The 17,013-nt window shown below is 38.4% G+C and overlaps 1 protein-coding gene and 1 non-coding gene across 6 annotated transcripts in view; one reads left to right on the forward strand and one right to left on the reverse strand.

Annotated features, from left to right (window-relative positions):
* The window catches only part of ANKS1B (ankyrin repeat and sterile alpha motif domain containing 1B), a 1,156,005-nt gene that overhangs the window by 933,216 nt on the left and 205,776 nt on the right, over positions 1–17,013 (reverse strand). For all 5 annotated transcript variants that reach the window (XM_059936736.1, XM_059936735.1, XM_059936734.1 and 2 more), the window contains exons 5-6: positions 5,862–5,937; positions 3,410–3,511 (exon numbers count right to left, since the gene is read on the reverse strand). In XM_059936736.1, coding sequence (XP_059792719.1) covers positions 3,410–3,511; positions 5,862–5,937 — 178 coding nt within the window. The remainder of the gene's footprint in view (positions 1–3,409; positions 3,512–5,861; positions 5,938–17,013) is intronic.
* LOC132373900 (U6 spliceosomal RNA) lies at positions 11,738–11,841 on the forward strand. The gene has a single exon (XR_009505556.1). It is a non-coding gene; the product is annotated as a U6 spliceosomal RNA (small nuclear RNA).

Consider the following 17,013-nt stretch of genomic DNA (forward strand, 5'->3'; position numbering starts at 1 on the left):
TTATTTAATTTTTTTTATTTCATTTCATTTGGCCGTGCCGCATAGCATGCAGGCTCCTAGTTCTGTGACCAGGGATCAAACCCAGGCCCTGGCAATGAGAGTGCAGAGTCCCAACAACTGGACTGCCAGGGAATTCCCTATTATTGACATTTTACCTTTTTTTTTTTTTCTGTCCCACACTCAGGCTACCTCTCATTTTTCCAATTCTGATGAGGACATAATAATAATAAAACTTAAATATTGCTTACTATGCACCCAGCAGTGTTCTAAGTATTTAATATAAATTAACTCATTTAATCTTCACAAAACTATGACACAGGCACTAGTACTATCTCAGTTTTGTTTTTGTTTTGTTTTGTTTTTTATATTTATTATTTTTGGCTGTGTTGGGTCTTCGTTTCTGTGCGAGAGCTTTCTCTAGTTGCGGCAAGCGGGGGCCACTCTTCATCGCGGTGCGCGGGCCTCTTCACTATCGCGGCCTCTCTTGTTGCAGAGCACAGGCTCCCGACGCACAGGCTCAGTAGTTGTGGCTCATGGGCCTAGTTGCTCTGCGGCATGTGGGATCTTCCCAGACCAGGGCTTGAACCCGTGTCCCCTGCATTAGCAGGCAGATTCTCAACCACTGCGCCACCAGGGAAGCCCCTATCTCAGTTTTAAAGGTGACAACTAAAGGGGAAGGATTATTAACTTGGCCATGTTCATTCAGCTAATAAGTGGCAAAGCCAGACAGATACAAGAAGCATCTCACTTTTCTCTTAATCATAAAGAAAACAGCATCTGAATGCAGGGATAAATGTCAACTAACATTCAACCTCAATGTAACAAAAAAAACTGAAAGCCTGCAGAGCCTGGTTAACCAGAGAGGAGATGCCCCATCTAAAGTTCGGCAATGAAGTAAAATGAAAGCCTGCATTTTTTTGAGAAACCAAAACTCTGGGGAGTTAGCTGAAATCCTAGATTTTTAAATGCTGAAAGCTAATTCAATTTTTACAGAAACACAGTGTGAGCCAAAAGTATGTGATCTAAACAAAACATATCTGCTACCCGCCAAAAGGCATTCAGCCCACAGTGGATGGTTTACAGCCTCTGGCTAAGGGGTTAAATCAATACTTGCACTTCTTTATTCAGAAGGAACCCCTTCTTCTTGAAATTCACTTAAGAGACTCTGTGCTATCATGCCAACCACTTTGTTTTCATACTATCCAAATAGTTTCTATGTAACAGCAATTCTACTAGGCAAATTCTAATAGGAAAAGAAAGCAACTTATGGGGTTTTATCCTGAAAATTTCTGACCCAGGCAGTAATTTTACCTACTATAAATTGTCTTTACTACAATAACAAACTTTTTCATAAGACTTAAAATGTACCAGTGATTTGGGACTTCCTTGGCGGTGCAGTGGTTAAGAATCTGCCAGCCAATGCAGGGGACACAGGTTCGAGCCCTGTGGTCCGGGAAGATCTCACATGTTGCGGAGCAACTAAGCCCATGTGCCACAACTACTGAGCCTGTACTCTAGAGCCCGTGAGCCACAACTACTGAGCCCACGAGCCACAATTACTGAAGCCCGAGCACCTAGAGCCCATGATCCGCAAAAAGAGAAGCCACCGCAATGAGAAGCTCGTGCACCACAACGGAAAGTAGCCCCCACTCCCTGCAACTAGAGAAACCCCGCACACAGCAACAAAAACCCAATGCAGCCATAAATTAATTAATTAATTAATAAAAAATAAATAAATAATAAAATAAAATGTACCAGTGATTTGAAAACCAGGAATGCAGAGAATATAATGTGTTCACATTCTAAAATTTGACAATAATTTTAAAAATTCAAAGATGTCACAAATACTCCATCACAAATTGGCATACCTAATGAATCTTGACCATTTAAGAGAACAGAGAGTTACTCCTATATAATAACATTTTCATCTAAGTTGAACCAATGCAATATGTTAAAAATGTCTGTAATTATGTCATGCCCCCTTTTTAGTGGATGACATTTATTTTGCTTCTCCGAAAAGACATATTATGCACAAGTCTCAGTTTTTTTAAAGTTCAGTTAGAGGCAAAAATCCAATATGAAATACAAAGTGCCTAGAAGGGAAAGACTTTTTAAAATATTGTATATCACTCTTTTATTTTTCAGTTTTCATTCAACTTGATTTTAATTTGATTTAATATGAAGAGCCATACTTGTATTCGCCTCTGATTTATCTCTATATGCGCTTGACTTGCAATTAACTTCTTTATTGACAAGAAAATTGTAGGGGTTTGAACTTCCCTGAGAGGTTTCAGAAGTAAAGAAAGAAAAGAACATAATGGCCTCCTGTAGTGCATCTATTCTCTTCCCCTCTTCGGCCTTTGTTGACTCCTGTATCTATTATGCATGTCTCCTGCTCAACATGGTTTTAAATCACCCATCTCCTTGCAGGACAAAGCTGCTCTTCAGCTTCTCAAATGATATCCAGTGACACCCATCCCACCTCCCTCTATTACATTTACAGCCAATCTGTAACAACTGTAGGGGATAATCCCCACTGAACAGTGCAGGAGCTAAGTAGAAAGGAAAGAACAAACAACTGGATTTTTAAGGGAACATGCTACATATCAGGCCTAATCACCAAGCAGAAACGGAAAGCACTTAAACCTAAATTTTTCATAAAAGTTTTAGATCAAATGGGGAAGTATGTAATCCTACAAATGAAAAAGTAGTACCTACATGGTTGTCAAACCTTCAATAGACCTAGTAATTGCAACTAACTACAAATGTACTTAAAATGACCTTTATCAAAACCAAAGGCTGGCAAGATGGAATTATCTTGTACTACTGGATTCGGTAGGAAATAATCTGTATTCTTTCAACTAAGTACAATTTTGTTGTTGTTAACCCAGCATTTACACATCAGTTCTACCACTTAGAATAGGATATATAAGTTTGAGCAAGTCACTTAGCCTCTTGGAGCTTCAGTTTCCCTCACGTGCAAAAAGAAGAATAACGATATCTCACTTATCTACCTCACAGTTACAGAAAACAGACAAAATAATAGAAAATCCCTGAAAACTCTTAAAGCATTATTCAAGTGTAAGATAATACCTTAGCATCATCACTTTACAGTCCTAATACCTTCAAGTTCATAACTACATATTTATTACTTGTGTTTAATTAAAAACGCTTTTTAATATCACATAAGTAAAAAAAATTTTAGCTTTTTAAAAATTACTGAGCAGTTGAAAAACTGAAATAAAACATTAAAAGGTAGTAATTATTATTGAGTTTAAAAGTCTACCAGAAAAAAAAGCAAATAATAAGTTCATTCAAAAGTAAATGTTAAAACCCAAGAGAAAACTAGGACAGTTTTAATTTAATCTTAACTGTAATGCAAACTCATCCATCATTCAATACTCTTTACCTTGTAAGAGACTTGCAATCTGGAGAGATTTCTGAGATGGATGTTCTTTCAGAATGTCTAAGACAGTTCTACCTAAGCTATCTTTTATGTTGGCATCAATTCCTGAAAGAAAAAGAAAAACCCACTAGATGTACACAAGTGGGGTATCATTAGAAGATACAGTCAATACATAACTGCTCTAATTTCAAAAGTATACAGACCAAGCACTTAAGGTGATTTTTTTAAAAATTAAGACACACATACACACACACACACACACACACGATTTTAGTAAGAAAGAAGGTGGGAGACCACTGATGCCAAAGATTAGGAACATTCTTGATAATGAATTAACTCTTAAAGGGCACTGATCCATTCATTAATATTGTTTTTTCAGATTATAGCTAGGTTATTATAATTGAGATTATAGCTAGTTAACTAAATGGTAGACTATCAAGCTGAAAAATATTACTGATTTAGAATTTAAATTCCTAAAGTATAATGGTCATATGATTTATATATTCTGTATAATATGGTAAAAATAAAAATAATGTACCATGTAAGTAGTATAAGAACAGTCTTAGAATACTTTAGTATTCACAAAAGTTGAAAAAACAGGATTATTTTGAATTATTGTCCAAATACAAAGTCAAATATTTAATATTTATTTAGGCAAGCTTATATTCAATGTCAGCAACACTCATCAAATACCTGGTGAGCAAACTTCTTGAAGTTTATAACTGAAATACCTTTGGAATTATTTTAATTCTGAAATGTTTATTGTAAAGAGTTTTTATTGTAAAGAGTTTAATGTAGCAAACAGCAAATATCTAAGCACAAACAAAGCCAGGTTTCAGGATCTAGCCTCAACAGTTAGTTCATTATAATAAAATTATTAAGTATTTGCTTAAATTTGTATGGCAATGTGTTATTAGCACATATTTAATTGGTTGCCTCATTTATTATATCATTGTGTTACATATCAAAGTTACATATACATGAAATTTTAACTTCACATAAGAACGATCACAATGCAATAGTCTGCCAATACTTTTCATTTAACATTTTTACTGAGGAAAATAAACACATTAAATATAGTTTAAAACACAAAAGACTCAGGTCAATTGTTTACAAGTATAAATTTGTATCCATGCCTTATTTTTTTGAATTTTATTTTATTTATTTTTGTATATAGCAGGTTCTTATTAGTTATCCATTTTATACTTATTAATGTATATATGTCAATCCCAATCTCCCAATTCATCACACCACCACCACACCCACCCCCCACCGCTTCCCCTCCTTGGTGTCCATACGTTTGTTCTCTTTATCTGTGTCTCTATTTTTGCCCTACAAATTGGTTTATCTGTACCATTTTTCTAGGTTCCACATACATGCGTTAATATACGATATTTGTTTTTCTCTTTCTGACTTGCTTCACTCTGTATGACAGTCTCTAGATTCATCCACGTCTCTACAAATGACTCAATTTCGTTCCTTTTTATGGCTGAGTAATATTCCATTGTATATATGTACCACATCTTCTTTATCCATTCGTCTGTCAATGGGCATTTAGGTTGCTTCCATGACCTGGCTATTGTAAATAGTGCAGCAATGAACATTGGGGTGCATGTGTCTTTTTGAATTATGGTTTTCTCTGGGTATATGCCCAGGTGTGGGATTGCTGGGTCATATGGTAATTCTGTTTTTAGTTTTTTAAGGAACCTCCATACTGTTCTCCATAGTGGCTGTATCAATTTACATTCCCACCAACAGTGCAAAAGTGTTCCCTTTTCTCCACACCCTCTCCATTATCCATGCCTTTTGATCTTAAAAAAATCTGACCTCAGTTCCAATTTTGTTTCAATCATAATATACATATGGAGATAAATAAGCCTACTTTGTTGTTGCTTCAAAGCTTTCCCTCTAAAAGGTTCCCTTTAAATCACTGCAGCTTACAAACAATAGCTACTCAGTTGATGAAGTAACTAGAAGGAGAATTTACCTTAAGGACAGGGAACTCTAATTTCTGTTTACCATTATTCACAATATAAAAACCTAGGGAAAGTAGTACGTTCTTTAATAAACCAAGCAATTGTCTTAACTTCACGGGGATCAGTTCCACCCTCCTATAGAAGGCAGAGATTTCCTTTTCTTTTTGGTAGTTTCTATTTTAATGTGATTTAAATGTATAAAATTATAATTTCTAAAAGCTTTTTATTAAAGTATCTACTGAGTAAAGGAAGTTGCACATTTTTATCAGTTTTTTTTCCTAAACACTGAGGCTCAATTCTACATGGTATGAATACCTACCTGCAATTTAGAGTGAAGGTAAGAAATAAGGGTGATTGTCAAGAAAAAAAAAAAAAAAAGTGTCATTTTCCTTTGTCTACTCCTGAAATACAAATAGTTTTTGGCAAGATAAGCCCCATGGAGAATCAAGATAAGTTCCATGGAGAATCATGATAGTTACCTGTTTCTAACAGAACTCGCACAACATCTACCTTTCCAAACAAAGCTGCTTCGTGAAGTGCGCTCCCTTTTTCTGTCTGGAAAAAAAAAAAAAAAAAAGAAGGAAAAAGAAGCACAGTTGCATTAGGAATGCTTAGGTTAAAAAATTCTGTCATTTTATGTATTCATATGTATTCTCTGTAATCTTAGCACTCTGACAGAAAGGTAGTGTGAAATAAAAAAGAGATTCTAGAAACAAAACCCAAAAGCTTGAATTTGTGAAACACCTCTGCTTCTGTGTAGCCATTTGACCTTGTTATGTTGGTAAGCCACTCACCTTCTCTTAGTTCTCAAATATAAAGTAAGAGTACTAATGCCTACCTCACGAGGCTTTTGTGAATATCCAATAAGTTCACTCAGTTCAGCATGCACTAATACCAACTCTATACCAAGAATAGTTGAGGGATGTTCTGAGGTATGGAAATACGACCCTGGCCCTTGTATATTTACATTCTATCTGAGGAAACAGATGTACAAATAAATATTAATGGTAAATGAAATCTAAACAATTTAATGTGGCTTACAAAACCTGGACAATCTTCTCCTTGCTTTCCTTCCCATATTCTCTCTTGCCCATCCCAACTCTCCCCAGACCTTCTACCTTATTTGTGCTCCAAGCATACTAAACTTTTTTCTATTAGTGTCATTCTCTGTGTTCTTCTGTAAGGATCTCAAAAGCTGGTCTGGCAGGATCTAACTCCTAGCCCTCTTTATCTCGCCATCACCTATACCACCAGCTCTCAGTCTTCAGCATGAATCAGTTCTGGGTGCCACCGTGAGAAGTTCTGATTCAGTAGCCTGGGATGAGGCCCACAAATTTCCATTTCTAACAAGTTCCCAGGTAATAATAAGGGTCTAGGGAGTACAATTGAGAACCACAGACCTACACTACATGTCAAATCTTCATTTTAATATAATTTCACTCAGGAAGATACTGCTTGCCCCTAAAGTCCAGCACTTTTCCTGTGTGTTCCACATCAATCTAATCTTCCTCATCATAGCACTTATAGTACTACATTATAAGGTTATGTGATTATCTATTCCCTTTAATAAACTGTAAGTTTAGTAGAAATGTAGACCACATCTATTTTTTTCATCATGGTATCACCAATGCCTAGAAAAAAGTACCTCAAAAATGTAGACATTTAAGAATTATTTTGAGGGCGAAAGGTAGAAGGAGGTAGGAACATAACATAGAAGACAAGAATTTGTGAGTATTGCAGGAAGAGATTCGTTTCTGCCTTGAGGAAGATCAAGGAAGATTTCAAAGAGGAAGCTTTTTCAGCTATACATTAAAAAAAATTTTTTTCCTCTCAAAAATTTAAAAATGTCTACCAGGTCCTTAGTATGTGCACATGTCTCTGTGTGTTAAACTGAATAGTGTCATTATGGCAACTTTGTCCTCTTGTACTAAAGTAATCTCTAGTATGGAATTTTCAGCTCAATACAAAAAGAAATATCACTATAAAATAATATATAATGTAAAAATGTTTTTAATTAATAAAATCTTATTGTATAATTAACCCAGTAAAAAATGGTTTATAAATGCATTGTTGAGGAGGCTTGAGGACCACTGAAGATCTATCAATGTGATCTGAATTTATTGCCAAAAAGGCATAACTGAAATGCACTTGATTTATAATTTTCTGGGTATGATATGTATAGACACTAATAAAAATGGAAATAAAATAATTTATAAATATATATAGCACTATACGTAAGGAAATGAAACTGTAGAAACTTATGCAGCTCCTTAAAACAATGTTTCAATGTGTGGCATAAAAAGCTAATATTTTTCCACTCCCTAAAAAATATCCCTTGAAATAATCTAATTCTTCTCACTCTCATTCTATGTCTTTCAACCAACTTTCTTACTACTAATTTGATTTCCTTCAAATTTTCACAAAAGTTTGGACTTAATGTTAGAAAAACCCTTCCTGGAATAGCACACCTTAAAATTCTGAAAAACTAAACAATATTTTAAATATAGAGATGAAAAGGAAAATGGAATTCCTCAGAGCCTGGGGAAGGGAATGAGGGACAGAAGGTATGAATCCAGGCATTGAGCACTGGAAGAAGAATTTGTTCAAGGAAATCTACCAATCCCTGATAGATTTAACCAAGGTGGGACTGGGCTTTAACCAAGGTGGGACTGGGCTTTAACCAAGGTGGGACTGGGAGGGGAGCAGGAGCCAAAGTCTGAAGCCCAAGCAAGCTGAGAGGATAGATCAAGGACTCCTACAAAAATTAAAACCCCCAAAGAACAACAGCCTCAGTAAAAAAAAAATAAAATAAAAATTAAAAACTTGTTACAAAAATCTGTTGCAGAGAGGGAAAGTAAGGTTTTAGCTCTAAACAGATTAGAATGAAAGAAATAAATCCCACTGCTCTAAGAATTCCTAACCACAATTCTGTCCTCACAAGGGTTTGAGGCCAAAGTTAACACAATCTCTGTGCCCCTCAGAGCCAAAAATGTAGAATAAAGTGATTTGGGTTCGTAGTACCAGAGGTAGACATAAATGCTTAGCAGAAGCAGATATAAATCCTCTCTGAAAAAATACACTTTAGGGGCTTCCCTGGTGGTGCAGTGGTTGAGAATCTGCCTGCCAATGCAGGGGACACGGGTTTGAGACCTGGTCTGGGAGGATCCCACATGCCGCGGAGCGACTAGGCCCGTGAGCCACAATTGCTGAGCCTGTGCGTCTGGAGCCTGTGCTCCGCAACAAGAGAGGCCGCGATAGTAAGAGGTCCATGCACCGCGATGAAGGGTGGCCCCCAGTTGCCGCAACTAGAGAAAGCCCTAGCACAGAAACGAAGACCCAACACAGCCATAAATAAATAAAATTAAAAAAAAAAAAACACTTTAAACTCAGGCCTCCAAGAGTTCCAAGAGCTAAAGCTCTAAAAAACACAAATTCAAATTTAGAAACCACTGAACATGAAAGAAAATAAGCCACTATGAGTAAGAAATAGTAGAAACAAAAAAGAAGATAATGGACTTCCTGGTGGTGCAGTAGTTAAGAATCCACCTGTACAGTACAGTCCAACTATACTTTTGTTTGTACTGTCCAACAGTACAGTCCAACTATATTTTCGGACTGTAAAAATTAGTCAATCTTTCCAAACCCATGGTTGATGTAATTAGCTTCTTTGGTAAGAGAATGTGAGAATTGTCAAAATGGAATGGATCGTTCTCATAAACTTAAGGGAAACAGTGGAACCAGGAACTATTTACTGCTATCCCAGTATTATCACAAATAGTATAAAATTTAAATAGGTCAAATTTATATACCTTTCCTTTTCAAAATATAGGTTAATTCCATAATATTTTGTAATTTATCACCCCCTACCTTGAGTCAGCATCTACTATTCTCATTCAAATTACTTACTACCATTCTGTTCACCTCAGCACTCTCCCCCAAATCCACAATCCATAATTGGCCAAACCTTGAAAAACTGTGTTCTCATGAAATAATATTTAGTCTAAAACATTCTACAAGCAAGTGGAATGTATACAAAGAAATAACACTAGGACTTCCCTGGTGGAGCAGTGGTTAAGAATCTTCCTGCCAATCAATGTAGGGGACATGGGTTTGATCCCTGGTCTGGGAAGATCCCACATGCCGTGGAGCAACTAGATCCGTGCACCACAACTACTGACCCTGCACTCTAGAGCCCGTGAGCCACAACTTCTGAGCCCACATGCCACAACTACTGAAGCCCGCATGCCCTAGAGCCCACGCGCCACAACTACTGAGCCTGCGTGCTGCAACTACTGAAGCCCGCGTGCCTAGAGCCCATGCTCCGCAACAAGAGAAGCCACTGCAATAAGAAGCCCGCACCCTACAACGAAGAGTAGCCCCCGCTCACCGCAACTAGAGAAAGCGTGCACACAGCAACAAAGACCCAACACAGCCAAAATAAATAAATAAATAAAAAAGAAGGCAGTCTTAGGAGAGAGCTGACACTGGCTGTGGATGCAGGAGCAAATGGGCCCATGGACCTCGGTGCCCCTAAAAAAAAAAAAAAAAAAAAAAAGAAATAACGCTAAAATAGGTGAACCCAAATTTGGGGCCTGCTTTTCCAATGGATCAAATTTCTCCATTTCTTTAAAATTAATCATTAAAAATAAACATAGTTTCTGAATAGACAATTATGCAGTTGATAATATAGTAACACTTCAATATTTATCCAGTAAACACATATGAAGCACTCACAATGTGTTAGCACCTTTCAGGGAAAAAACAAAAACAAAAAAAAAACCCCAATCACAATTAGTGATGAAAACAGCTTAGTGAGAAGAAATGACATGATATATATCTTAATGCTGAATTGCTGATAAAAGCAAAAGAAATTCTCTCTCCGATTGGAAATGGCTATTAAAGGTAAGCCTCAGTAGCACCAAAACTGAGAAAAACAAATGGTAGGAAAAGGGGAGAGGATATAGAAAAGAATGTTCTTTTTTTTTTTTTTTTTTTTAAATTTATGGATAGGCTGCTTTGACCTTGGGATTCTTTTTTTTTTTTAATTTATTTAATTAATTTATTTGTTTTTGGCTGTGTTGGGTCTTTGTTTCTGTGCGAGGGCTTTCTCTAGTTGCGGCAAGCGGGGGCAAATCTTCATCGTGGTGCGTGGGTCTCTCGTTATAGCGGCCTCTCTTGTTGCGGAGCACAGGCTCCAGACACGCAGGCTGAGTAGGTGTGGCTCACGGGCCTAGCTGCTCCGCGGGATGCGGGATCTTCCCAGACCAGGGCTCGAACCCGTGTCCCCTGCATTGGCAGGCAGATTCTCAACCACTGCGCCACCAGGGAAGCCCAAATGCGCCTATTTTTAAGCCCTGGGTTTTAGCTTCCTTTTTGGTTTGGCTGTATGTATTTCCCTGATACATGAAAGCTCAATTGTGCATTTAAAGAGATCTTTGTTATATTTTATCCAAAACCTCTAGATGTTTCAAAATGGCTTTTTGGGTTACGTATTCTAAGCGTGCCAAAATAGCAGACAGAAAGGGGATGTGAAGATGTCAGTTTGCCTGCACTGGTTCCCCCTTCCAAGTTTAACACTCTAACCATAGCCCTTCTGAAGCTTGCAAAAGAGAATGACCAGATAAAGGAAGACCAATTCTTTATTAAAGGAGAAAATAAATAGAACAAAGATATAAAGTGGGATTGTGATGATGATCAGTAGAGAAAATAGCTGAGGTAGCAGGGGAAATAAAAACTATTGAGAAACAAGACCCACTACCAAAAGAAGTAACAACCAGTTAGTAAAGATAAACTTGATAGAGAAAAAAGAAGAAAAGCCAATGAGAATGGCATTTAACACAGAAGTAACAACCCCTGATGCCCTGGCTGGTACCAATTACCCCTGTAGGCATCTCTTGGGATGAAAGGTAAGAACTTAAAAGATAGGAACATCCTAGCCTTTGTAAATGAATAAATGATGTCTAAACAACTTGAGAAGCAACAGATCCTTTGTACCCTACATTAGCTAGACTATATCTAGAGTACTGAGTTCAAGTGTGGATACTAAACTTTCACAGAAACATCAACAGATTGGAATATGTCCAGAGAAGAGCATCCCAAAACAAGAATCTAGAAAAACATCATATGAAGAATAGCTGAAAGTTATAAGTAGGTTTAGACTGGGGGTGGAAATGGCATAAGAGAAACAGGATGTGTCTTCAAAAAACTCAGAAATACCATTTCTCCTATTCTAAAGAAGATCTCTCCCTCTCCTCCCATTTAACTAGGGACTTCTGGCCAATGTCTTTACCTTTCCTATCTTCCTTCACTTCTGTCTCAGAGGAAGCATCCATTCCCCTCATTAAAGCTAATCCTCGTGCTCGCTTTGGCAGCACATATACTAAAATTGGAACGATACAGAGATTAGCGTGGCCCCTGTGCAAGGATGACACACAAATTAATGAAGTGTTCCATATTTTTATTGTATAGCATAGGGAACTCTACTTAATGCACTGTGGTAACCTAAATGGGAGGGAAGTCCAAAAGGGAGGGGATATCTGTATGTGTATGGCTGATTCATTTTGTTGTGCAGTGGAGGCTAACACAACACTGTAAAGCAACCATACTCCAATAAAAATTTTTTTAAAAAAGCTAATCCGGGGGGTCTGGGCAAGATGGCGGAAGAGTAAGACGTGGAGATCACCTTTCTTCCCACAGATACAGTAGAAATACATCTACACGTGGAACTGCTCCTACAGAACACCCACTGAACATTGGCAGAAGATGTCAGACCTCCCAAAAGGCAAGAAACTCCCCACGTACTTGGGTAGGGCAAAAGAAAAAAGAAATAACAGAGACAAAAGAATAGGGACGGGACCTGCACCAGTGGGAGGGAGCTGTGAAGGAGGAAAGGTTTCCATACACTAGGAAGCCCCTTCGCGGGCGGAGATTGCGGGTGGCAGAGGGGGGAGCTTCGGAGCCACGGAGGAGAGTGCAGCCACAGGGGTGCGGAGGGCAAAGCGGAGAGATTCCCGCACAGAGGCTCAGCGCCGAGCAGCGCTCACCAGCCCGAGAGGCTTGTCTACTCACCCCGAGAGGCTTGTCTGCTCACCCGCCGGGGCGGGCGGGGACTGGATGCTGAGGGTCGGGCTTCGGTCAGATCGCAGGGAGAGGACTGGGGTTGGCTGCGTGAACACAGCCTGAAGGGGTTAGTGCACCACAGCTAGCCGGGAGGGAGTCCGGGAAAAAGTCTGCAGCTGCCGAAGAGGCAAGAGACTTTTTCTTGCCTCTTTGTTTTGCGGTGCGCAAGGAGAGGGGATTCAGAGCGCTGCCTAAACGAGCTCCAGAGACGGACGCGAGCCGCGGCTATCAGCGCGGACCCCAGGGATGGGAATGAGACACTAAGGATGCTGCTGCTGCCACCAAGAAGCCTGTGTGTGAGCACAGGTCACTATCCACACCGCCCCTCCCGGGAGCCTGTGCAGCCCGCCATGGCCAGGCTCCCGTGATCCGGGGACAACTTCCCCGGGAGAACGCATGGCGCGCCTCAGGCTGCTGCAACATCGCGCCGGCCTCTGCCGCCGCAGGCTCGCCCCGCTTCCGTACCCTTCCCTCTCGCCCGCCTGAGTGAGCCAGAGCCCCCGAAGCAGCTGCTCCTTTAACCCTGTCCTGTCTGAGCAAAGAACAGATGCTCTCAGGCGACCAACACACAGAGGCGGATACAAATCCAAAGCTGAACCCGGGAGCTGTGTGAACAAAGAAGAGAAAGGGAAATCTCTCCCAGCAGCCTCAGAAGCAGCGGATTAAATCTCCACAGTCAACTTGATGTACCTGCATCTGTTGAATACCTGAATAGACAACGAATCATCCCAAATTCAGGAGTGGGACTTTGGGAGCAGGATATATTAATTTTTCCCCTTTTCCCTTTTTTGTGAGTGTATATGTGTATGCTTCTGGGTGAGATTTTTGTCTGTATAGCTTTGCTTTCACCATTTGTCCTAAGGTTCGGTCCGTCCGTTTTTTTTGTTTCTTTGTTTGTTTTTTTACTTAAAAATTTTTTTTCCGTAATAAATGTTTTCTTAATAATATTTTCCTTATTTTCTATTTTTAAAAATTAAAAAACTTTTTTTCTTAATAAGTTTTTTCATATTTTTTACTTTAAAAAATTTAAAAAAATTTTTTCTTAATAAAAATTTTTTTCTTATTTTTAATTATAAAAAGTTAATAAATTTATTTTAAAAAATTAAAAGACTTTTTTCTTAATAAATTTTTTCTTAATAATTTTTTTCTTATTCTTTATTATAATAGCTTTATTTTATTTTATTTTATCCTCTTTCTTCCTTTCTTTCTTTCTATTTTTTCTCCCTTTTATTCTGAGCCAGGTGGATGAAAGGCTCTTGGTGCTCCAGCCAGGCATCAGGGCTGTGCCTCTGAGGTGGGAGAGCCAACTTCAGGACACTGGTCCACAAGAGACCTCCCAGCTCCACGTAATACCAAATGGCGAAAATCTCTCAAAGATCTCCATCTCAACATCAAGACCCAGCTTCACTCAACGACCAGCAAGCTACAGTGGTGGACACCCTATGCCAAACAACTAGCAAGACAGGAGCACAGCCCCATCCATTAGCAGAGAGGCTGCCTAAAATCATAATAAGGCCACAGACACCCCAAAACACAACACCAGACGTGGACGTACCCACCAGAAAGACAAGATCCAGCCTCATCCACCAGAACACAGGCACTAGTCCCCTCCACCAGGAAGCCTACACAACCCACTGAACCAACCTTAGCCACTGGGGACAGATACCAAAAACAACGGGAACTACGAACCTGCAGCCTGTGAAAAGGAGCCCCCAAACACAGTAAGATAAGCAAAATGAGAAGACAGAAAAACACACAGCAGATGAAGGAGCAGGGTCAAAACACACCAGACCTAACAAATGAAGAAGAAATAGGCAGTCTACCTGAAAAAGAATTCAGAATGATAGTAAAGATGATCCAAAATCTTGGAAATAGAATAGACAAAATGCAAGAAACATTTAACAAGGACGTAGAAGAGCTAAAGAGGAACCAAGCAACGATGAAAAAACACAATAAATGAAATTAAAAATACTCTAGATGGGATCAATAGCAGAATAACTGAGGCAGAAGAACGGATAAGTGACCTGGAAGATAAAATAGTGGAAATAACTACTGCAGAGCAGAATAAAGAAAAAAGAATGAAAAGAACTGAAGACAATCTCAGGGACCTCTGGGACAATATTAAACGCACCAACATTCAAATTATAGGGGTCCCAGAAGAAGAAGAGAAAAAGAAAGGGAATGAGAAAATATTTGAAGAGATTATAGTTGAAAACTTCCCTAATATGGGAAAGGAAATAGTTAATCAAGGCCTGGAAGCACAGAGAGTCCCATACAGGATAAATCCAAGGAGAAACACGCCAAGACACATATTAATCAAATGATCAAAAATTAAATATAAAGAAAACATATTAAAAGCAGCAAGGGAAAAACAACAAATAACACACAAGGGAATCCCCATGAGGTTAACAGCTGATCTTTCAGCAGAAACTCTGCAAGCCAGAAGGGAGTGGCAGGATATACTTAAAGTGATGAAGGAGAAAAACCTACAACTAAGATTAATCTACCCAGCAAGGATCTCATTCAGATTTGATGGAGAAATTAAAACCTTTACAGACAAGCAAAAGCTGAGAGAGTTCAGCACCACCAAACCAGCTTTACAACAAATGCTAAAGGAACTTCTCTGGGCAAGAAACACAAGAGAAGGAAAACACCTACAATAACAAACCCAAAACATTTAAGAAAATGGGAATAGGAACATACATATCGACAATTACCTTAAATGTAAATGGATTAAATGCTCCAACCAAAAGACTCAGACTGGCTAAATGGATACAAAAACAAGACCCATATATATGCTGTCTAAAAGAGACCCACTTCAGACCTAGAGACACATACAGAAAAAAAGTGAGGGGATGGAAAAAGATATTCCATGCAAACGGAAATCAAAAGAAAGCTGGAGTAGCAATACTCATGTCAGACAAAATAGACTTTAAAATAAAGACTACTACAAGAGACAAAGAAGGACACTATATAATGATCAAGGGATCGATCCAAGAAGAAGATATAACAATTGTAAATATTTATGCACCCAACATAGGAGCACCTCAATACATAAGGCAAATACTAACAGCCATAAAAGGGGAAATCGACAGTAACACAATCATAGTAGGGGACTTTAACACCCCACTTTCACCAATGGACAGATCATCCAAAATGAAAATAAATAAGGAAACACAAGCTTTAAATGATACATTAAACAAGATGGACTTAATTGATATTTATAGGACATTCCACCCAAAAACAACAGAATACACATTTTTCTCAAGTGCTCATGGAACATTCTCCAGGATAGATCATATCTTGGGTCACAAATCAAGCCTTGGTAAATTTAAGAAAATTGAAATCGTATCAAGTATCTTTTCCGACCACAACACTATGAGACTAGATATCAATTACAGGAAAAGATCTGTAAAAAGTACAAACACATGGAGGCTACACAATACACTACTTAGTAACGAAGTGATCACTGAAGAAATCAAAGGGGAAATAAAAAAATACCTAGAAACAAATGACAATGGAGACACGACAACCCAAAACCTATGGGATGCAGCAAAAGCAGTTCTAAGAGGGAAGTTTATAGCAATACAAGCCTACATCAAGAAACAGGAAACATCTCAAATAAACAACCTAACCTTGCACCTAAAGCAATTAGAGAAAGAAGAACAAAAAAACCCCAAAGCTAGCAGAAGGAAAGAAATCATAAAGATCAGATTAGAAATAAATGAAAAAGAAATGAAGGAGACAATAGCAAAGATCAATAAAACTAAAAGCTGGTTCTTTCAGAAGATAAACAAAATTGATAAACCATTAGCCAGACTCATCAAGGAAAAAGGGAGAAGACTCAAATCAATAGAATTAGAAATCAAAAAGGAGAAGTAACCACTGACACTGCAGAAATACAAACGATCAGGAGAGATTACTACAAGCAACTCTATGCCAATAAAATGGACAACCTGGAAGAAATGGACAGATTCTTAGAAATGCACAACCTGCCGAGACTGAACCAGGAAGAAATAGAAAATATGAACAGACCAATCACAAGCACTGAAATTGAAACTGTGATTAAAAATCTTCCAACAAACAAAAGCCCAGGACTACATGGCTTCACAGGTGAATTCTATCAAACATTTAGAGAAGAGCTAACACCTATCCTTCTCAAACTCTTCCAAAATATTGCAGAGGGAGGAACACTCCCAAACTCATTCTACGAGGCCACCATCACCCTGATACCAAAACCAGACAAAGATGTCACAAAGAAAGAAAACTACAGGCCAATATCACTGATGAACATAGATGCAAAAATCCTCAACAAAATACTAGCAAACAGAATCCAACAGCACATTAAAAGGATCATACACCATGATCAAGTAGGGTTTATCCCAGGAATGCAAGGATTCTTCAATATACGTAAATCAATCAACATGATACATCATATTAACAAATTGAAGGAGAAAAACCATATGATCATCTCAATAGATGCAGAGAAAGCTTTCGACAAAACTCAGCACC

This window comes from Balaenoptera ricei, chromosome 10 (assembly GCF_028023285.1).
Source record: "Balaenoptera ricei isolate mBalRic1 chromosome 10, mBalRic1.hap2, whole genome shotgun sequence".
NCBI classification, from domain to species: domain Eukaryota; kingdom Metazoa; phylum Chordata; class Mammalia; order Artiodactyla; family Balaenopteridae; genus Balaenoptera; species Balaenoptera ricei.